The sequence below is a fragment of the Gracilinanus agilis genome, chromosome 6 (genome assembly GCF_016433145.1).
Source record: "Gracilinanus agilis isolate LMUSP501 chromosome 6, AgileGrace, whole genome shotgun sequence".
NCBI lineage: Eukaryota > Metazoa > Chordata > Mammalia > Didelphimorphia > Didelphidae > Gracilinanus > Gracilinanus agilis.
Window position 1 is genome coordinate 32,198,413 of NC_058135.1, and position 24,753 is coordinate 32,223,165.

Below are 24,753 nucleotides of genomic sequence, written 5' to 3' on the forward strand. Positions count from 1 at the left end.
TTCATCTTAGTCTCTCACTGATGTCTTTTTCACATATGGAAAATGATGAAGATGAATTTGTGAAATTAAAACTTCCATGGAAAGGTTTTGGAGTGTGGGTCTCAGATCTCAGTAGGGCCACGGAAGAAACAACACATGTAAACTTTTTTTTTCTTCTTTTTTTTTTTAAACCCTCACCTTCCATCTTAGAATCAATACTATGTATTGGTTCCAAGGCAGAAGAGTGGTAAGGGCTAGGTAATGCGGGTTAAGTGATTTGCCCAGGGTCACACAGCTAGGAAGTGTCTGAGGCCAGATTTGAACCCAGGATCTCCCATCTCTAGGCTTTGCTCTCAATCCACAGAGCTACTCAGCTGCCCAACATGTAAACTTCTTAATCATATTTTGTAATAATCTTTTATTTCTCCCTCTATTTTAATATGCTGATTTCTGAGGGAATAGAGATGTTTAGAAAAACTTGTTGATCTTTATCAGATAATAAAGAGAACATAGACAGATAATAAATTCATCTTCAAATTAAGGATTGAAACAAGGACACTTCTGCTGATATGACCTTGGTTTGCTTGCTTTGTCTTTTGCTTTTGGCCAGACCTGTGATCACATGAAGAAAACTTTCTCCACCAAAGAAGATCAGCAACTGTTTTGGAAAGTTGCCTTGGGTACTCAGAGGTTAAATGACTTTCCTGGTGTATGTCACATAGCATATGTTAGAGGTAGGATAGGAACCCAGGTCTTCTTGGCTCTTTCCTATTTGTACCATGTTGTTCCTTCTACCACTGTTAACCTCCACTAAAATTCTCCTAACACTTCATTCTTGTGTAAAGATGACTCTACATGCCTGAAGGTCATTCCAGCATTACTTGAAAAGGCTTCAAGTATGGTACTAGTAAACCCCCATGCCTACTAACCAATGGTAACATGAGCCCAGCTCAGTGCTGAGAGTGCTGGCTGGCAACCAGGATATGATTTTTGTTTGGCCTCAGCAATCCAAAAAAGTGGCTAACTAAAAAAAAAAAAACTAGTTACAAGACTTATTAAAAATGAGATCCTCTCAGATTCAGGTTTGGACATTCAAGCAAATAAAAACAGTTCATCAACCAAAAATCACATAGATATTGCTTAGCAAAATTTAGTCTAAATAGGATCTTATAAGTTATGGAATCTTTTATTAACTTTCATCCTTTCTTGGTAATCTTTTATTGAATTACAAAAGTATTAATGTCATGCACATAATACAAATGGCTATGCTGTTTTCCCTATAAAATGAGAAAGATTCAAGGACATCTGTTAACTGTTAAGGAATAAATTTCCTATCACAGAAGTTTGAATAAAGAGAAAAGTAGCAAGGAAGAATTTGCTTAAGGATAGAAAAATATGCTCAGATAGATATTGGGACATATACTAACATTTTTTCTCTTTCAGAATAATCTATAATTTTTATTATACATATCAGATAACATGCAATGAAATATTAAGCTCTAGACTCCAAGCCATGACATCAATGTGAGGGAATACCCCAGGTCAAAAATGATGAACAATCATGGACAGGCATTGATTGTTCTAGCTAGGGCAAAGGTTCTTAATGTTTTTGGTGTTGTGGATCTTTGGCAGTCTGTTGAATCCCGTGGATCCCTTCCCATAATACTGTTTTTAAATGTATAAAATTAAATTGTAGAATAAAAATATACTGAAATGATATTTTCCCATCCAAATTCATAGACCCCCCAAGTTAGGAACTCTTTATATAGGACCATGATGGTGAACCTATGGCATGAATGCAGAAAAGGGCTGCCCTCTTTATCACACCTGAGGACATTTTTCACATCACCCCTATGACCAGCAGCCCAATGGGACCACTTTCTCTCTCCCCATCTGGGCATGAGGGTTGCAGTTTGGGCACTCAGTATCTAAAAGATTCACCATCACTAATCTAGAAAATTGGCTAGGAAAAAAGTCAAAGGTCACCTATGATTGTTCCCATCTAAGGTTCCCTCCCAATCAAAAGGTACAGAGTTGTTCTAAAAAGTGATTATTGGCAGCAAAAATAATTTTTTTTAAATCAGGAGTCAAACACTTGTAACACTGAATTAAAAATCACTAAAGAAGTATGTATAAGTTCTCTGATTCCCAATTTAATTGATGATTCAAATCAATGCTTCCCATCCAAGCAATTATTGGTGAAGAGACCCATGACATAGAGTCAACCAGGCAACTGATTGGACCTAAGGAAAACAATCAGTAACAGCGATGTGACAGCATAAGCTACTACTCTAATGGTAAATGGTAGAAAGAGATATCATTTTGGTACCAAGGTTAGCAACAGTTAGAAATGGGGTCTTTGGACAGGCCAAGAGAACACTAGCAAGCAAAAACACATTTTAGTTGCTAAGAAAAGGCTGTTAGGAGGCAAGAAGAGGAGTGAAAAAATGAGGTCTTCAGAGTTGTAAATATCTTTTTACAAAATAAGGCAAAAAAGAGGTGGGGGAGGATAGTTACTTCAGACTTAATTTTAACTCCCATGATAGCACAAATCAGTTTCAAACAGGTTAGTTCTACTCACTGTCAGAGGGTTTGTTGTCACTTAGGAAAGGCTGTTGTTCCATGATGTCCATTGGAATTTTAATACTTGGAACTTTTTCAGAGTAAGGGCAGTCAGACTGTGGATGAAACGTGGGACAGGTCTTAGAATGTTCTAAGCACATTGCCCCTCCCTGCACAAGATTCCATCTGCTGTTTACAGAGAGATGTTTGGAAAATGATGAATGGGGCCGTTTTTCTCCTTTTTTCCCCCAATAGATATTTTCTCCCTCCATCTGGTTATAGGGGTCAAAGTAAAACTGCAGAATCCTCATCCCACACTCGTGTATAAAGAAAAAAAAACCTACAACATACCCACTTGATTCTATTGTTGTCTAAATTTTCTCAGAGTTCTAAGTAATGTATATTCCCATTAATTAGCCCATTGCATTGCACCAGGCACTGTTACCCAAATAAAATAATAAACAAATAGAAATGGCTTCTTAGAAAACCTTCTAGGAAACTTCACCACGATACCACAGGAGATTTAAAAAAATGACACAATCCTTGTCCCTCAAGGGGCTTATACAATACAACTAGAAATATAATCCATATAAAGGCATAATTGGGAAGGACATTAGGGGATTCAGATGTTTTAGGGAAATTTGAGGACAGCTCGCCTTCAGCTAGGAAGATCAAGGAAGGTCCGCAAAGGAGGTAATGTCTGAGCTGAACCTTGAAGGAAAATTATAATGCTGAAAGGTTGTGATAAAGAAGGAATATAGAGCCAGGTATGTGGTATAATTCCCATATCTCTGGACTTGGAAGGAGGAGTTCAGATCCTGCTTCTGACACACTCTAGCTGTATGATCTTGGGCAAGTCTCTTCATCTTTCAATCTCAGCTTCCTCTTCTCTTAAATGGGAATAATGATAGCATTTGTTTCATAGGGTGAGGATAAAAAAGAAACAGCATGTGTCTAGGGCTTTGCAAACCTTAAAAGAGATACATGAGTATTAGCATACTTTATTAGAATATATCGGGTACAAAGGACACTAACCTAGCAACAGTGATTGAATTTGGGGAGCTGTTCCTAATCCAGTTTGTATAGAATGTACAGTACATAAATGGTAGTAATAGGGAAAAGGGCTGGAAAGAGTGGAGTCAACCTTAAAGGCCAGACATTGAATGCCAGAGTATAAATTTGAATTTGAAAATGGGGCCAACATGAAAGGACCCAACTTGCCCAACTCTCTGAACCAATAAAGCAGTAAGATTTACTTTTTATGTCAGAGGACATTTGGTCTCAGGTCAAAAATTAAAGAAATAATGTTTCTTGACCTTTTAAGGGAGTGAGCAGGTATATGCTCAAGGCCAGTTCATATTTCTTTGTGAAAACCGATTTCTAAATTTCCAGTGTGATTATTTATACCTTGGTAATTGGTAAATGTTACTAATTGGTGTTTGGTTTGTTCTTTTGTTGATTGTCTGGACTTAATATGAGTTAATAACAGAATACCCAGAAGCATTTGTTTTCTTACAAGACATTTTCCTAATGATCATAAAAAGAGCAGAAAATGTTATTTTCACTGGCCTTCATTTGCTGGCAATAGAGTAGTTCTCCCTTAATTACGACCTCCTCAGCAGACTCAAAAGGACAATAGCAGCATCCCCAAATGAAAGGAAGCTGGGACTTCCACCAATAGTACCTGAAACTAATATTAGGATCCATTCCCCAATTGTGGCATCTTGTCAGCAACTTAAGCCAGTCCACAAGAAGCTGATCCCACAGAAAACTTCCCACTAGTCATATTCAGCTAAGTCCCTTTAAAAATGGCAAAGTGACAGAGGACAGAGTGGTAAAACATAATAATACATTTATAATATGCTCAGATCATCCTAACATGTTCTAAAATGTCAGGTTCTAAATTGTCTCAGACTAAATATATTTCAGTCTTTGAAAAGAATCAAGGAATTGTAGAATTTTAAAGTAGCAGGAAGAACTCTAGTCCAAACCAAGATTTAAAAAAAATCTTTTTATCTCTAAGACCTTTGTGACAAATGTGGAGAGCTGAAGATATATAATATAAATATTTTGTGATGAAAGATACACTTAATCCTCAAATGCTCCTTCATGACATGCATTTCTTTTAGAGTAACAGTGCTGGAAGAAATCTCAGCAGGATACTGGGTCCATCTCCTCACCTTCTAGCAGAATTGACCTCAAACCATTACAAACCACTTTTCCTAGGTATTTTCAGTGTACTGGGGAAAGGAATTTTAACAGTCTTCCTTCATGGCACATGTTCTATCATAACCTTTTATCATTTCATCTTTCCCTTGACTTATGACCCTTCTTCTTCATCCTCACAATGACCCTCCCACACACACACACCTTCCACCCCTCAATTCTTTCCCAGGCCATCATTCTTGCACTGATTAACCTTTCTTCCTTGTTCCATCTGACTACTTCATTCTAGTTCCACTCTATCTTATACTCTCTTCTCTGGACCCTTGTCCTCTCATCCTGTAGATGATCCTACTCTGCCACGCTGGGAATACTACCACCATCCACTGTTCTCACTTCTATTTTTGTGCTGATAAATAGCTGGAGAAAACCATGAAACCATGCTGACTCAATCTACTACCAATTTATGAGAACAGAATTTCAACTGCAGCATCATTGCTATAAGGCAATCCTTTTACATCTCCCTAATGGATTCACTATCTCACTCACCACGGAGGATCTTACATAATTTTTCATCCGTCCTCACATCTCCCATGGCTCCTCCTTTCTTTAACTTAGGAGAACTTGGCCTCATATTTTCCTGAAAAAAATTGAGGCTATTCATCAAGAACTTCCTCTTCTCCTTTGCTCCTCATTCATATCACTCCTGGGTTTTTCCTGACTATCTCCTTCTTTCACCTCTGTCTCACATGGAGAGATAGCCCTTCTCTTTGCCAAAGCTAACCTCACTATATGCATACTCCAGTCTATCCCTTCTTCCTCCTCTATCATCTCCATTTTCTCAATGGAATTTGTTTTGCTGGACTATTTTTATTTGTTCTAAAAGTTTTATATTTCCTCTTTATCAAGGTGGATGGGAAAAAATGATTTTTTGTTCATTAGAAAAATCCAAAATTTAATTTTAAATAAAATGAAAATAGAATGCAAGGATGATTCAACATTAGGAAAACTATTTGCATAATTGACTATATCAACAAGCAAACCAACAAAAACCACATGATTATCTCAATTAGTTAAATTTATCTATCTAGATATCTGAAAAAAACTTTTGGCAAAATACAACACCCATTGCTACTGAAAACACTAGAATGCTTAGGAATAGTAGGGCCTTTCCTAAAAATAATAAGTGGTATATATCTAAAACCATCAACAAACATCATCTGCAAAAGGGAAAATTAGAATCATTCCCAATAAGATCAGAAGTGAAACAAGGATGCCCATTGTCACCTCTATTATTTAACATTGTACTGGAAACACTAGCAATAGCAATTAGAGAAGAAAAAGAAATTGAAGATATTAAAACAGGCAATGAGGAGACCAAACTATCACTCTTTATGTTAGTCTACTGAAAAATCCTAGAGAATCAACTAAAAAGTTAGTGGAAATAATCAACAACTTTAGCAAAGTTGCAGGATACAAAATGAATGCACATAAATCATCAGCATTTCTATATATTTCCAACATATCGCAGCAGGAAGAGGTAGAAAGAGAAATTCCATTTAAAATCACCCTAGATGATATAAAATACTTAGGAATCTATCTGTCAAGACAAACATAGGAATTATATGAAAACAACTATAAAACCCTTTCCAAACAAAACTAGATCTAAACAATGGAAAAAATATTGATTGCTCATGGGTAGGATGAGCTAACATAATGAAAATGACCATTTTACCCAAATTAAATTACTCATTTAGTGTTATACCTATCAAACTACCAAAAAACTTTTTTACTGAATTAGAAAAAACTATAACAAAGTCCATTTGGAAGAACAAAAGACCAAGAATATGAAGGGAAATAATGAAAAAAAATATGAAGGAAGGGGGCCTAGCAGTACCAGATCTTAAACTGTATAAAGCAGCAGTCATCAAAACAATATGATACTGGTGAAGAGACAGAAGGGAGGATCAGTGGAATAGACTAGGGGTAAGCAACCTCAGTCTTTGATAAACCCAAAGAACCCAGCTTTTGGGACAAAAACCCACTATTTGACAAAAACTGCTGGGAAAATTGGAAAACAATATGGGAGAGATTGGGCCTAGATCAACATCTCACACCTTATACAAAGATAAACTCAGAATGGGTGAATCACTTGAATATAAAGAAGGAAACTATAGGTAAATTTGGTGAGTATACTTGTCAGATATATGGGAAGGGAAAGATTTTAAAACCAAGCAAGAGTTGGAAAAAATCACAAAATGTAAAATAAATAATTTTGACTACATTAAAGTAAAAACTTTTTGTACAGACAAAACCAATGCTAACAAAATTAGAAGGGAAGCCACAAATTGGGGAAAAATTCTTTATAACACAAAACTCAGACAAAGGTCTAATTACTCAAATATACAAAGAGCTAAATCAATTGTACAAAAAATCAAGCCATCCCCCAATCGATAAATGGGCAAGAGACATGAATAGGCAATTTTCAGATAAAGAAATAAAAAACTATCAATAAGCACATGAGAAAGTATTCTAAATCTCTAATAATTAGAGGATTGCAAATCAAAACAACTCTGAGGTATCACCTCACATCTAGCATATTGGCTAAAATGAAAGAAGGGGAGAGTAATGAATGTTGGAGGGGATGTGGCAAAATTGGGACATTAATGCATTGCTGGTAGATTTGTGAAATGATCCAACCATTCTGGATGGCAATTTGGAACTATGCTCAAAGGGCTTTAAAAAACTTTGATCCAGCCATACCACTGCTGGGTTTATACCTCAAAGAGATCATAAGGAAAAAGACATGTACAAAAATACTTATGGCCATGCTCTTTGTAGTGGCAAAAAACTGGAAAACGAGGGAATGCCCTTCAATTGGGGAATGGCTGAACAAATTGTGGTATATGCTGGTGACGGAATACGATTGTGCTCAAAGGAATAATGAACTGGAGGAATTCCATGTGAACTGGAAAGACCTCCAGGAACTGATGCAGAGTGAAAGGAGCAGAACCAAGAGAACATTGTACACAGAGACTGATACACTGTGGTAAAATCGAATGTAATGGACTCCTGTACTGTAGCAATGCAATGATCCAGGACAATTCTGAGGGACTTATGAAAAAGAACGCTATCCACATTCAAACGAAAATCAATGGCAGTAGAAACACAGAAGAAAAACAACTGCTTGAACACATGGGCTGATGGGGATATTATTGGGGATGTAGACACTAAATGATAACTCTAATCCAGCTATCAATAATATGGAATTAGGTCTTGATCAATGATACCTGTAAAACCCATTGGAATTGTGTGTTGGGTAAGGATGTTTAGGGGGGTTTGTGGGAGAGGGAAAGAACATGAAATATGTAACTATGGGAAAATATTCAAAAGAAAAATTAAAAAGAAAAAAAAGAAATGGAAAATAAAGACTTGGTTTAGGACCTTCACGTGAAGTATAATATAATAGAGATTACAATTATATTAAAGTTGATGACTTAAAGTCTATTCTAAATATGTGATGCAATGAAATAAATGTAACCTTTATAACTCTGAAAAAATAAACAAATAAACAAATAAATAAAATGAAAACAGAAGAGTATAAGTAAGGCTCTTTGTGGTTGGCAGGGATTACTAGTATAATCCCATTATAACTTGGCTCTCAAGTCTCAGCTAAAGTTTCACTTCCTATTAAAATCCTTTCTCAATCCTCCTTAATCTTTAGTGCCTTCCCTCTGAGATTATCTCCCATTTATCCTATCAATATTTTATTTGTCCATAATTGTTGCCTGTTTTCTTCCTCATTAGACTGTGAGCTCTTTGAAAGCAAGGGCTGTCTTCTACCTTTCTTTGTAGTTTCAGCACTTAGCAGAATGCCTGGAACCCAGAAGGAGGCAAATAAATGCTTATTGACTTGATTTGACTCATTACCTCTATTCAGGATAGATATATTCTTATAAGAAAAACAATAATTTCTTTCCCAAACATTTTAAGGAACTGTTAGGATAAACTGTGCATAGTTTTCTTTTGAGTGTTTTTTAAACACAGACTAGTTCCAGACTGCCTAATTGCAGTGACTAAACATTCCTTATGGAGCATTGGCAGTTCTGAGATAACCTCCTCCTTTAGCAAGGGAAGGCTGTAACCACATCCTTTTCTGCTAAAGCCAGAACCATACAAAAGAATTGCTTGGTCTCTACACCATTGATCCCTGCATCTATTTTAAGATGATACATGTTCTAATGCTCTTTACTTGTCATTAAATGGTAAAACCTCAGGACAGCTGGCACTCATTAGCCAAGCTGTAAAGCAGAATTTAGTGAATTTTGAAGGAGAGATGGTTCAAGTATTTGCATAGTAGAGATCACTAACTGGATAAACAGGGTTTCCCAAAAGTCTTGGTGCAGTTTTAAACCATAACAACTTCAGAAGCGGAAATGCAACAAAATTACAAAAATAACATTTGAAAGTTAAATTATTAAATTTCTTTTATGCTTATTTGGTTTTGTGAATTTTGAGTGATAAAATTCTAATTTTAACAAGATGGGGCACGTTGTCATTATTCATTGTGTGTGGGACAATCTCTGGATGATACTTTCTCAGACCAGCAGACTGGTAATGTATGTCCCCTTGTTTGGCCACTTTGAGCACCAGCTCTATTTCTACTAGACTTTTTCTTGTGGAGGTCCTGTCAAAAATGCCATGTATGCACAACCTCATCATTCTAGTACCTTCCCTCTGTTAATTACTTCCATATACATATGTGTGTGATTTGTATACACAGACACACACAAACATGAATCTCCACACATACACATACCTCTTCCACTCTGACCATTGACTTTCCTGACTTCCTTAAGTCCTGACTAAAATCCTATCTTTTACTGGAAACCTTCCCCAGCCTTCTTAATTCTTAATTCCAGTGTCTTCCCTCTATTAATTATTTCTGTTTCCATGTATATGGGAAGGTACATACATGTATGTGTGTCGATTTCTACAGAGAGGAGGAGGATATATATATATATGTATATATATATATATGTCATATATGTTTATGATTTGCACATCTTCTACTCTGACTACTCACTTACTCAGCTTACATTAAATCTAGACCAAAATCTTATCATTCACTGGAATCCTTCCCCAGTCCTTTTTAATTGTAGTACCCTAATTCTTTTTTTTAAACCCTTACCTTCCATCTTGAAGTCAATACTGTGTATTGGCTCCAAGGCAGAAGAGTGGTAAGGGTAGGCAATGGGGGTCAAGTGACTTGCCCGGGGTCACACAGCTGGGAAGTGTCTGAGGCCGGATTTGAACCTAGGACCTCCCGTCTCTAGGCCTGACTCTCACTCCACTGAGCTATCCAGCTGCCTCCTGTAGTACCTTAATTCTAGTAATTATTTTCTGATACTCCTGAATATAGTATGTGTTTGCATGTCATCTCCCCCATTAGATTGTAAGCTCCTTGAAGGCAGAGGCTGTCATTTGCCTCTTTCCATAACATACAGTAGGTACTTAATAGATGTTTATTAAATGGTATGCATATAAACACAATCTTTCTATATATGTATATAAATATAGATATGTAGATGTGTATGTAAATATACAAAATATATATAGAGAGACATATGTATCTGTGATTTCAATGGTCACTAAAGAAATTCTTTTTCTGCCATTGCAGATTGCAATGCTTTCACAACTTAGAATCTTTTTTAACTGCCTATATTCTATGGAGAGAAATATGTGACTTGGCCAGAGTCACATAGCCAGGAGATGTCAGAGCCTAGGCTTGCACTATGGTGTTTTCAACTCAGAGCCTTTATAACAACTCGCTATTCCATCTTGCTTCCATATTTAATTATACTAATGTTGGTTATAGACAGAGAGAACAGCTCCTAAGAACTCACCCTCTTGCCAAGCAACAAAAGTAAGTATTTATTATGAGCTTACTATATTTGCTGATCATTTTGTACAACTCTGCCTCACTTAAATCCAATTCACACACAAGTCAAGACATCATCCTATGATACCATTAGTCCTCTTTGAAAGAGAAGGATGAATAATAACTATATGTGAGCCACTTATTTAGAGACAAGAACTTGAGAATGTTATCAAAGAGTAACAACGACCCCCAAAAAAGAGAAAAGAAAAGAAACTGAATACTGGATAATTATAAAGACCAAATTTATCTTCATGGAGGAGATGAAAAAATGCACCACTCTCCATTCTTTGAAAGGTGGGGACCTGATATGGAACATGGTGGGTGGACAGGAGGAAAGAGGGGAAAGAGAGACAGACAGACAGACAAACAGACAGAGACAGAGGGAAACAGACAGAGATAAAGACAGAGACAGAGAGCGACTTAAATACAGTTATCTATATTATATATTATATATATGAATATATTTATAGATAAAAATGTCCATCTATAGAGATAGATAGACATACTGATAAGATAGATAATTATAAATACTGTCAGCCTAGGCTAATGGACAGATTTCATTTTGCCTAATCACATATTACCCAGGAGATAAACCTACTCACCTAAAATCAATTACAATAATAGCAGAGACACAGTAAATATCATGTTCCCAAGATGTTTACAGAATTATAGAAGGTGTATATTTGGAAATGAAGGTCCTTTAAAAGCAAAATATAAAGTGTAAAAAGTCTTGTAACCAAATAAATGCCATCTTATGCTTTCTTTCTGTGAGCCCAGAGTTCTTTATCAATATGCTGGTAAAATGAGTGGTCAACTAGAGAGAGAGGCAAGCGAGAAAAAAAATGAAACAAGAGAAGGTAAGTGAGAACATCCAGTTCTAAGACAAGAATAAAGCTATTTGACAGACCTAGGAATATGGTTCGTGCATACTTGGAACTACTGCCCTCTCCCAAAAAGGGAAAGAAACCTAATTTCCCCATTGGTGTCTTGGCTAGCTTTCCTCTAGAATGCTGGAAAACTTCTTACATCATCATTGTCACTATCCAGACTGCCTTTCTTCTTCTTCTTTTTCTTCTCATCTTCCTTCTTTTTCTTGTCCTTTTCTGGAATGACATCATCAAGGAAACTGAGGTCATGCTGGGAAAAGAGGTAGTCCATGCCTTTTCTGACAGCTACAAGAGCCAGTATCTGGAACAACAAAGAGAAAGCCACTGAGAAAAGACAGTATATGGTGATATTATCAACAGGCATGTTAGGATGGATACAAGACTAGCTCTAAGGCCTGCCTCTGGCAATGTAGTAGCTGGGTTGCCTTGGATAAGTCATTCTGCCTTAGCATTCTCAGGCCACAAGTCTTGTTCTTTGAAAAAGAAAGACTGACAATTTCTCTGTCAGAGAGACAGATCTCTCTCTCATATATTAGCACACATTACTCACGCATAATCTCAAAATCCAACAGCCAAATGAACAAAGGCTGCTGAGGAGGAAAAAAATATTATTATTTTTAACCCTTGCTTTCTGTTTTAGTAAACACAATAAGACAGAAAGGCAAGAGCTAGTCAATGGGGGTTAAATGACTTGCTCAGGGTCACACAGCTAGGAAGTCTGTCTGAGACCAGGTTTGAACCCAGATCTTCCCATTTCTACACCTGGCTTTCAATTCACTGAGCCACCTATCCCAACCCCTTATTATTATTATTATTATTATTATTATTATTATTATTATTATTACTACTAATAATAATAATATGAAACACAAGTAAAGGAGATAGTACAGCAAATCAAAAGCCAGGAGGGTATGGAAGGCATAAGACAGATTGACCCTATACTGGATGCATGGGTGCTGATTTCTTGCCAGGAATGTGGAATTGCAAAGGAAAATAGGAACATTAGTGATAAAATTTATAGGAATTAATTTTCTCTTCTCTCATTTGGAGACTATCAAGTAATCTCTACAGTTTCACTTTTGAACTGTTTGGGTATTTTCCTATTGTGGCAAGAAGAGACTCTCGGAGACTCCAGGCTTATTCTTTTTTTTTGTTTTGTTTTGTTTTGTTTTTTGTTTAAACCCTTAACTTCTGTGTATTGTCTCATAGATGGAAGATTGGTAAGGGTGGGCAATGGGGGTCAAGTGACTTGCCCAGGGTCACACAGCTGGGAAGTGGCTGAGGCCAGATTTGAACCTAGGACCTCCCGTCTCTAGGCCTGACTCCAGGCTTATTCTTAAACGGAGACTGACACAGTGGGATAAGGCAGTAGAAAACTCAAAGTTAGAGATTTGCAAATGTGGCTCCTATAATTAATTCATCCAGTGGCCTCAGCCACAGACAAGGTGCTCCTTGCTTCAGTTTCCTCCTCTAAGAGAGTAAGGCACTTGTACCAGTGTTCACTACATGGCTAGAGTCTTTTAGACACATATACAGAGTACTGGAAAGTAAGATGATTCTTACAGATCTCAGAACCACCCAGGAAGAGAGGTGTCTCTTGCCAACATAAAAACCATCTGATATTGGAATATCTCACTAGAACACAGTTGGAGTGCACAGAAATCCCTACCATGACTGGAAAGATAATGGCGGCCACTGTGGACTTGAGGATCCAGAGAAGGGCCAGGCAGAGCACCTGGAGGAAAGTAAAGAGGTGGACACGGCGCAGAGGGACATGGCGAAGGTAGATGAAGTCAGGCTGGTGCTTGAGAGGCATCAGAAGCAGCTTCAGACGATCCATGAACTGGCAAAGAAAGGGAGAGGGATGGAGCATTCATTAGCTTAGACAAGACCAGCCCCACTCAATATCCATGCAAAGTTCCTTGACCAATCAACCAATCCACAAACATTTAATAAACACCAACTCTGTGCCAGGTACTATGTTAGGCAACAGGGAATAAGTACAAAGAATGGAATGATCCCAACTTACAGAAAGATTACATTCCAATGGAGGAGACAAGATTATATACAAATATAATACATTTATAATAACATAATTTATAATATATTATATACAAATATATACTATAATATAATATAAATAATAAGTGGTTTTGTATCAGGTAGTTTGAAATGGAGGGCACTAGCTATTGGGATATCAGGAAGAGACTCCTACAGAAAGATGGCATATCATAAAGGTACTGGGGAGCTCTGAGGCAGAGTTAATGAAGACATGCATTCCAATCATGGAGATGGCCAGCATAGGGCCCAGGGGTGAGAGAGAGTGTGAGTGAAGAACACAGAGAAGGTAAGTTTGGTTAGACTGCAGAGTGGAGGAAGGGGAGTTTTGCCCAAAAAGAGATGGGTTGGGGCCAGGTTATGTGGGGGTAGTAAGAGCTAAACAGAAGTTTAGAGTTCCACGTACATGACATTTCTCTCTCAAGGGAAAAAAGTATCTCCTAGGTCTCAGAGTAATTTCTATTTTAACTCAGCAAAATAATAATAATTGACATATATGTATATTTATGTTGATATCAAATTTTAAGGATTGCTTTCCACATATCATTTCATTTGTTCTCCTAAGAAATTCACAGGAACTCTGTGATGTAGATATAAGGAAAATGTAGCCCATTGGTGGGGAATCTAGAACTCAAGGGACTGCGAAGCTAATTTTAATTAAGTAACCATGATGCTGCCATGCAACTCTTTTTGTCCCTTTTGTCCCTTCTCCCATCTCCAAGTTTTTGTATAATTGGTTTTCTTTCATTCCTAGAAGACTAGAACCACACTTGGTTCAGAAACCACCTCCTGAATGAAGCCTTTCCTGATGTCCTCTGCTTCTTATTCCCCCCACAACAAAACATTGCCTTTTTTGATAGATCTTTGTTTACTTAAATGTGGATATAATGTCTTTCTCAATAGAATGGAACCCCTTTGAAGCCAAGGACCACTCTATATTTATCTTTGTATCACTAATTCCCAGCATGGTGCCTGGCCCACTTAAGGAATGCTTGTTGATTGATTGATTTGATTTCTTGCAGAAATGTGACACAGATAAATAAAGTAAAGTATTTTCTGAGCACCATAGGACAAAATGATAGAAATGTCAGATGCTCATCATCACCTTTATTAGCTGACATCTAGGAGTGGGATCTCTCACCCAATTCCCTGTTGCATATGCCAGATCAGGCACTGAGACCGACTCTATGTTTCTCTTCTTAAAGAGGGAACAAAGAAATAATACCCATCTTGTGCCCATGCTTAGGAACTGCCTTATTTCAGAAAATTATACATAATTTAGTGCATTCAGAAAACCAAACTTATACCCTTTTCCCTCTCCTCTGCAAAAATATGTGCATATTTTCTCTTGTAAGCTCCTAGCTAGAATACAGGATGCCCTTCAGATGTGTCTATGACACTGCTGTGTGCAAATACATGCTTCAGGGATTTTTGAAGACAGAGACAGTGGTGGTAGTGGTGGTGGTGGTGGTAGTAGAAATGATATTAATTCTACAATAGTCCTTGGATTAGACTACTATCAGAGTCAATCCTATCTGAGAGGACCCTTCCCATTCAAAGACAATTTCCCTTCAAAAGTTATATTTCATTCATTCATCTTGAGGGATGGTATTATATCATTTCCTGCTAACTAAAAGTCTTTCCAATGACACTTGGGATGAAAGAGAGGTGACACAACACTAAGCATACTCTCAGGATTTGGGGAGTTTCTGTTAGTGAAAAGGCTTCTGCATAAGCACAGATAATTGCTCTTTTTCTAATAAATTTTATAGAATGTTCCTGGATATTTTTTCCAATTCAGCATTCAAATTTACTTATACATATGTAGCTAACTACTAATGCTAAAACAGAGTGTTCTTTCTTTGGACATTTACTCTGGGGCTTGGGAAAAAAGTTAGACCTCAAAAGTAAATTCCATGCAACATCGTATACAGTTTATCTCTTTCATAAAGAAGCTCCCCCTTTGTAATTTAAGCCACCACAAAATAGCCTCAAAGCACCTTTTCAATCCATTGGTAAACCAATGTGCATATTTATCCATGGTAATTCTATTAGCCCAGGTTGCAGTACTGTGTCATTTTACATTACAGAATCCAGGAGGAATACTTTGACATTTTCCCTTAGAGAATCTAGGAAGAATTCGGAAGAACCTAGACAAATCAAGTGTTGGTCTTCAAAGAATATTTGAGCCAAGTCAGAAAGTCCACTTGCCTGATAATAATAATAATGGTTATTTATAAAATACTTTAAAGTTTTCAGCACGTTTTATGTATATAACATATATATTCTCCACTTGGGCTTTCTAGTAACCCTGTGAATTACTATACCTCTTTTGTATATGAGAAAACCATCTTTTTCAGTTTGTTGGCAAGAGAATAAACAATGAAAAAGTATAATCTTGACAAGGCATCCCATTTGCCTCAACTCTTACTTGTTTTCCCACAGAGTGAGTCAGGAGAAGGATTTAAAATAGCCATGCATGGACACAGATCAAAAGTTAAAGCAAACAGAACCCAGTTTTTGCTTTAAAAGAAGTCTTTTGGAGGAAGCAATGAAAAAAGCACTCGTACTTATGTCCTAGTCCCTTTACAAGGATAAAAGGTGACTTATTGAATCAAATTCTATATTCAAGGACTCTGGTCACATACCTCCCCAAACTTTCCTGGGTGCCAAAGAGTCCCAAAACACATTCAATTCTGTGGAGGGCCAGCTTGTCAATCATTCAAACCCAGGGAACAGATTGCTTCTAATCCAAATGCTCCCACAATAAAGGAGAAGGCCAGATCCCTTGGCATCCTGACCACCTATCCAGAGCATGTGAATGACTCCATCCTGGAGCAGAATCCAAAAGTACATATATACTGCAATGGGCTTCTTTCTTATTGGTGACCTGGCCACTGGCCCAGCTCCATCTGACTCCCAAACCAAACTCATATAAATCCAATGACTGAAAGAAATCAAGGGCCATTTAAAGGGGCCCAAATAAATTCCTTTGGGGTTTGGAGAACATGGAGCCTTTTGTCATTACAACACTGCTAGGTACTAAATAAGGCTGCAATTAATGAAGTGCCAGAAAGCAATAGAAACCCTTCCCTTCCGATTTCCTGCTGCCAATTAAATTATGGCTTCAGAAGGAGAAAACGTCCCTTACATAATTTCCCCCGAGTGATTTTTTTTAAAGATGTCTGGAGCAGGAGGGGGAAGATGATAGAATTGGCTTTACCAGATTGTGAATAGCAGTGTTCCCTTGGCTCATGGCTTAGAGTAAAAACAACCCATAAATAACATTAGCTCACTTCTTTTATTTTTGCTAAACAGTTTGGTCACTACTGTAGTACAGAGAGAGGGGGTCATGATAGTTTTTTTCAAGCTTGGGCTGAGTTCTGAAATCAGTTAGGGGTTTGGAATCTTGAGGCAGAGAAGTCAGTTGGTTTGGGGAATCTCGTGGAGAGAGTTTCTGACCAGCTGAGCTGCTTCCTTGACTATCTGAAGAATTGAAATTTAGCCTAGTTTTGGAATATTTATTTAAGAATTGTTAGTTTAGATAAACCCTTTGTATTTCCATATCCTATCTTACTTCCTACCTTCCTTCCCTTATCTTAAATGTCTGTGGAGTTAATAAGGAGAGTAAATTAGAGAGTAGTTCAAATCTGTGAGGGGTTTAACTATAATTTGGCAGTATTTTATCTAAAGAAATTGGTTATTCATCATTTTATTCCCTTTAGACATCAAGAGCACCTTGAGAGTTGAGCTAAGGCAGGACCTTGCTCAGACTCCATCTCTGCCTCCCTTCCCCCACCTAAGGTTCCTGTAAACAACTGTTAGGGCTTCCTTAATCCACTTTCCTGACAAATCATCCTAAAAGATAATAAACCCTTTTGTGTTTCAACATACCTGTTAGTTAATTTGTCAGTTAGTTATTAAGAGAGGGAAGGAGAGGGGAAGAACCTACATACTCTGGGCTTGAAGGGAAGCCGGGTAACCATCTTGAAGAAGGTGTAACTTCAAAACAAGTCCCTTCCTGTGAAATTAACTAAAGCCTGTAGTTAATTTCAGTTCAATCTATTTCCCTCAGTTTGTGTTTAAGTCTAAGTCCAAGTCTATAAGTCCTGCTGTCTTTGCCTGTTTATATTAATTCCTCCTCTCCCTGAAGATCTTTGGTCCCTTCAGCCCATATTATATCCTGAATCTCCTTATTCCAACCTACCTGTAACCTAGATTACCTACCTAGCAAGTCCCTGACAACCTCCTTCCAAATTCCCTTATCCCACACACCTTTCCTCAAATTATCCCCATTACATCTGGTGAGCCAAGACAAACAAAACCTACAATCTTCTGAAGCAAAAGAAAATGAATTTCACAAGAATAATTTTTGTATTAGGCAGTCTTTCCCTGCTTATTTGGTCTTTTATGCAGGGACTATATACATTTTGGCTGATAAAGGTACCAAATTTGATACAACAATTCATTGAAATCTATGACTATTACAAATGGTCTGCCTTCACTTTAGCTGAGTGTATATGCTTCATACCAACAGCTGTGGCAATTGTTCTGTCTCGATGGCATTTTTTGGCAATTTCAAAAGCGGTCCTGACTCATCTGTTCAATTATTACAAGGCATCTTCTCCAAAACACGATAATGATAGCAAGGAACTAGTAGAGAACATCAAACTACTGTTCCAAGTGTTAAAGCAAATATGTGAAGGCAAGGAGCTTAATAAGCATACGATCTTACAACTAGAAATTGTAGAATCAAAATTTATGGGGCAAAAGGAAACTGAGAAAGAGCAACCAGTTCAAAATGTCAGTGGTTCAAGATGGTCTAATATTCCATTGCAGAGCCCAGCAGAGGCAGGGGATGTGCTTCCTTTTGGCAACACAAGAATTTCAACTTGGTTGCCTGCCTGGTACACTGACCTTTATGAACTTCATCTCCAAGAATGTGGGGGTATGATCGGCTTGGTAAACACCGAGGTCTTGAGAATGAAGAGAGGTGAAATGAGGAAAAGCAGGCAGTTAATGATTACCATCTTCCTTCAAAGGTTCTTTACTGGAAGACTTGACATGTTATCAGCAGGGCACTGTGTTACTATGGCAAACTTACCTGCACGCCATTAAGGGATGCAACCCCCATGTACAGGAACACACCATAGAGTACAGGCATGGGAATAAACTAGGGAGGAACAAAGTAAAAAAAAAGCAGGTAAATACCAAATGCCAAATAATTAAGAATTACTTTTTGTTTTACCAGACAGATGATTTCATCAGGTTAGGATATGCTAATCAGCATGGCACTGTCTCAGTGTAGAGGGATGAATAATCTATCTAGGGTCACCTAGTCTGTGCCAGACACTGGACTTGAACTCAGGTCTTCCCAACTCCAGTCTCAAAAATGATGTGTTAAATTTGAAGTCTAATTCCAATGCAAAACAAGTCATTATTTATTTCTACAATTATCATGCATTAAGCCTCAATCAAGGAATAAAAATAAAGTGAGTATAGGGAGAAAATGTTCTCTAAGTTTAATTTCAAATAACTTTTATAGTGGCACATTTGTTTTTGTTTGTTTGTTTGTTTTTGTTTTTGTTTTTACTTCGAAGGGGAAGATTCCTGATACAACTATGATAAAGAGGTAAAATAGAGGGAGTGTCTGAGTTTCTTTCTATAAATACTCATATCCAAACTAGGAAGTACAGCAATGAATAAACATGTCAATTGTTATTACTACTACTACTACTAGCTAATAGTTACATAGTTTTCAAAGCAGATCTCAAAATATTATATAAGCATTATCTCATTTGATCTTTACAAGAAGACTATGAGGTAGACATTATTATTATTATTCCATTTTACAGAGAAGGAAATTGAGGCAAACAGGGTTAAGTGACTTGCCCAAAGTTACATAACCTTTAGTGTTTCAAACACACTCGAACTCAGGTCTTCTTACTCCAGGCACAGCACTCTATGTCATCTAGCCACTTATTTGGTTATTTGGTTCATTCATTATATGATGCACTGAAAATTCCTTTCTGAATAAAATATTCCATAAATTAAGACATTCTAAAATTTAAGGCAAATCAGTTTCTCCAAAGCCTATAGTCTAGACAGAAATACATGTGTGTATTGGATGTATGTATATTACATATATATGTAAATATTTTACGCAGATGTATTTTGAATGTCTGTATAAATACATCAACACATGTATGCATATATTTTCTAAGACTCTTTGTATATATTTTTCAAATACATAAATATATATTATTATATATACACATTTATATTTATATGATCTCTACTTTGGGGCTCTAAACTGATCCAATCATGTAATAATAACCTATCACAAAAAAAGAGACATATAATGACAGGTCACGAGTCAGTTCTTACCAAGTCTAACCAATCTAATGTGAGCATGGATAAAAAGGAGGGAAAAAGGTTCAACTAAGATAAATTTCCATGTTTTCCACTGGTGTTTCCTTAAGGCAGTATAGTTCTTTCCCAACATAATGGATGAAATCACATTTCCTAGCTTACTCTCCTGGGACTATCTAACAATAATCCTGTCTGTGAGAATCCCTGGCACCTTGGTGGACTTGAGCACTTATAAATACCATTAGTGTGATTGCCTCTAATTTTAAAAGATTAGCCATAAAAAGATTAAAATTGCATGAAGAGTGTTTGGATACCTCACTAAAAAGGAACTGGCTGAAAACCATACTGCAGTTAATTTGACCTTAAGCACAGAAAAGTGATTCTATAAAGTCCTTAGCTCATTGTGATGGGGGTGAAATGGGGCGGAATCTTCATTGGGCTGCAGTACCCAGTCACTGCCACAAAGAGGTGCCCACAATACAGCCAAAGTCAAAGGATTCTAGCTGAAACACGCATTTCTCACCCACCCACCCCCACAGACATGCCCTAGAACCTACTTTGAACTATTAAAAGGAATAAATGAAATACTAGAATCATTTTATAAGTCTCATTTTCTGTTTTATGAGGGACAAAACCAGAATACTGATTCCCTAGCCATAAAATTTGGGCATTTTTGGTGAAAGTCAAAGAAGAAACTCAAGATGATGTACATTTTTCCATCCGGAAAGCTAAAGGAAAGCTTTTATATATAAATATAACTATTGTACAAGTGTCAGTTTACTTGTTTTTGCTTTTATTTTTGAAACCAACTCTGGCTGCTTTTACACTCAACATAAATTAAAAACAGAAACTTCCTACTTCCCCAATCTGGTGAGTGCTATTGCACCCAGGATACAGATTTCTTAGGAAACTATTTGTGATTTTCTTAGCAAAGGATCACCCTCTACAAAGAAGATATGACCCCAGTGGCATTGATAATTAGTCAAACTTTTTGGAATCCTGGGGTGTAGATTTGTCCTCTGAAATTTGACTTCACTGATATCCAGTCAACCAATGGAGAGGAGATTGTTAATCCCTTTTTCCAAGTTATTTTACTAGTTGATTTTTAAAACAAAAGAAAGTGCTTTAGGGAGGGCACAAGAATAGTTTTTAAAGAAATCTATCTAGTTAAAACTAACTAGGGAAAAACGAATAGGGTTTAAGCATATATAAACCAACGTAAAAAATTAAAATATGGAGATATAAAATAAGCTAAAAAATGGAAACAGAAAGAACAAGCTGATATAATATACAAGGTTAACTAGCATCTCCAAAAGTTTTAATTAGGTAAGGAGTTAATGATGTATAAAAACAAAACTTTCTTGCCAAGGTCAAAAAGGACAAATTCCCAGAAAATCATAACAAAATTTCATTGACTCATTTATTGTATACATCAAATTAAATGTAGATTAATGGATAAAGAACTTCTGGGAACCAGAGAGAACTCAGTCCTTCTCCTGGCTATGTGACCCTGTATACGTCACTTAATCTTTCACTGCTCCAGTTCAGGACCTAGAGTCCATGAACTTATGATAGACCTAGACAGAAAGATAGATTGATAGATAGATAGACAGATAGATAGATAGATAGATAGATAGATAGATAGATAGATAGATAGATAGATAGATAGATAGATAGATAGATGGATGGATGGATGGATGGATGGATGGAGTATATTTCAATTCAATTGGCTTCATTTGCAATGCCATGTCTTTAAACTTAGATATTTAGAAGTATTGTTCTGAAAAGGGATCTGTAGGCTTAGTGAGACCATAAAAAATATTCAAAACATGCAAAAATGTTAAGAATCACTACTCTAAGGTTTTAAGTTGCAGAGAAGCTTCCAAATTACATTACTAGAAGGAGTTTCCTCATATGGAAGCTTAACTATGCCAATGAAATCACATTTCTAATATCCTATGTAATGTAAATTTAAAACTTATTAATTAAAATTAAATTTAAATAAAAATTTAAAAATTAAAATTAATTAAAAATTAAATTAAATTAATTAATTAAAGTAATTAAACCAACAACTAAAACCAGCATTTAAACCAAAAAAGCAATCAGCTGTATAAGACAATAATAAATTTACATTAAAAAATCAATACTTGTTCCTTATATAATATTTTCTGCAAGCAATTAATGAAAAAAACTAAACTTTTAGCATCTCTATATATACATCTATATGTATAAACATATGTACCTAATTTACACTCTAGATTAATACATATGCATATAAAATAGACACATGTATATATTTATGTAAATAATAGTTGAATGAGAGATTAATGATTGACAAGGTAGATAGAGTATGGGTAGTTAGACAGTCAGGGAGAGAGAAAGACAGAGGAATATATAATTAGAATGATGGATTGATGGAAAGGTGGAAGTGTATGAGAGAAATAAAGAGGAGGGAGGGGAGAGAAAAGAGAATACATAATTTTATACTGGAACCTCCAAAGAGCACAGAATGTAGAAAAATATATCCTATACTGAAAGGCTCCAGAAAAAAAGTTGGACTTCTTTCTAAAAGGTTAAAGAAAAAGCTCTTAAATAAAGAAAAATTAAGAGAGCTTTAGGAGCCTTCTCTGTGAGCCTGAAGACATAACTCATCGTTCAGCCTTCAGTTTATCATAAGAGAAGGGTTAGCAGAGAATCCTGGAAGCATAGTATATGCGGGATGTCACCATAGCACAGAATGAAAAATTATGTTGTATCAAAAGGTTGAAGTGTACTTTTAAATTTTGAAATAATTTATCTTACCAATTTAACCTCTGACTCTGACTAAGGTGCAGTTAAAAAGAGCCTGGGGTAGGGAGGTTACAGCTAGATGGCTCTGTTTCAATTTGACCACAGACACTAACAAGCCAGATGGCCCTGGACAAGTCATTTAACCCTTTTTGCCTTGGTTTCCTCAGCTGTAAAATGAGCTGGAGAAAGAAATGGCAAACTGCTTCAGAATCTTTGCCCAAAAAGCCTCAAATGGGGTTGAGTCAGACATGAGTAAAGATGACTGAAGAGCAACAGCAAATTTTAAAAAGCAAGGTCAAAACTTTCCTTCCTCTCAGTCCTTTAGCCTGAGTTCCTTATAGGATACAGTGACTGAACCAAGGGAAGAAGGCAACTCTTGAACCAACCAGTTTAGGAACCTGGTTGTTCTTGTCTCTTCCTTGCTTTCTAACTGAATCGACAATTGAAGTCCAATGTTTTCAGGCCCTGTCCTTCACTATGCCCCAAAGGAAGGAGGAACTTGCTTAAGTTAAAGCCAGCAAAGGCTTTGTGAACCTCTCATAATTCCACACATTCTTGTTCTGAAAGTCAAATTTCAGTCAAGAAACTCGTGATCACAGGTTTCTTTCTATATGTATAAGCAGATACTGTGAAACTGTTACTTGAGTTATTTAATGCATAGGAAATCATTAATAGGATCGTCTGAGGTCACCACATTTGAGAAGGAATGGAAGTTTCCATTTTGCCTGTTGTGTGAAACGGGTTTACCTACATTTAAGGCAGAGGTTCTTAACCTCTCTGAACAAGTATGTGTATATATCTGCAAATGTATGTATGTATGACAATTTCAAAAATGGATTTCTTTTAGAATTGTGTATATTTTATTTTATGCACTTAATAGCATTATTTTGAGATGGGTTAGGGTTTAGGGATAGGTTTGGTGGGGAGGTTCATGATCTTTACCAAATTGCTAAGGAGGTTTGTGACATTAAGAACCCTTGATCCTATTCCCAATAGTTGCCAGTTAGGCAACAATGACTGGGGATCCTGCCAGTCTGCTGCTTATTCCCTATGTGGTCCTGGCTAGACAAGTTACTTAAAGTTTCTGGTCTTCAATATTCATCCTTAAACTGAGGGGGATTGGAGCAGATGGTCTCTTAGGTTCCTTTTGGCTCCAACCCCAACCAAGATTCTTTATATGTGGAATAGGAATATTTTCCTATTCTAAATTAGCCACAAGGTTTGTTTGTTTTCTCTCATTTAAAAATCATCCATTGCCTAGTGGAGACTATAGTCACTGGGAGTCTACTGAAAGGTAATCATTGAAGCTAATATGTAACCAGGCTCCATTGTGGCCAATGGGAGAGGTCAATTGTTAGCCTTGGCTAACAAATGAATTAGAAGGTGTAGTGTTCTCAGTTGGGCGGGAGGGGAGTTGGGTGAGGAGGAAGAAAAGGCAACTCTTGGCCCATTAAAATAAATAAAATAAATTGTTTAAATGAACCCAAAGGGACTGTGTTGGCATTCTCCTAACTTAAGGGGCTGGAAGAATACCAATACATCAGTCCAAATACATCTGACTTTATTGTTTACGAGAAAGTTTCCCAAAGCTATCATATGCTGGAGTCAGTGCAATCTCAGTATCCTAACCTGCACATGAAGAGATGGGGATATGATCCCACTCTCCAAAATCAGATGGCCAAAGTTTTTTCTATTTATTTTGAACTCATCAAGATCTTCTCCAGAGTGTTTTGGTGTTCCTTCTTTGTTTTTTAATTGCCCTGTGATTTTGTCATTGTAGGAAGCTCCCCAGGAAGAAACACCTTCAACATTGAAGCTATTTTCCCTACCACATAGTCTTAGAATTGTATCTTCTCCAAATTGAATGAAATGCCCAGAATTCCACAGCCAGTATGTGACAGAAACAGAGTTTGAATGCAACTCTCTCTCTCTCTCTCTCTCTCTCTCTCTCTCTCTCTCTCTCTCTCTCTCTCTCTCTCTCTCTCTCTCTCTCTCTCTCTC

General features: G+C 36.8%; 1 protein-coding gene across 1 annotated transcript in view; it reads right to left on the reverse strand.

The window, feature by feature from the left end:
- The window catches only part of SLC4A4 (solute carrier family 4 member 4), a 378,919-nt gene that overhangs the window by 1,148 nt on the left and 353,018 nt on the right, over positions 1–24,753 (reverse strand). Inside the window, exons 19-22 of the mRNA XM_044681601.1 lie at positions 18,695–18,763; positions 13,202–13,375; positions 11,672–11,833; positions 2,561–2,657 (exon numbers count right to left, since the gene is read on the reverse strand). Of these exons, the coding sequence (XP_044537536.1) occupies positions 2,561–2,657; positions 11,672–11,833; positions 13,202–13,375; positions 18,695–18,763 (502 nt within the window). The remainder of the gene's footprint in view (positions 1–2,560; positions 2,658–11,671; positions 11,834–13,201; positions 13,376–18,694; positions 18,764–24,753) is intronic.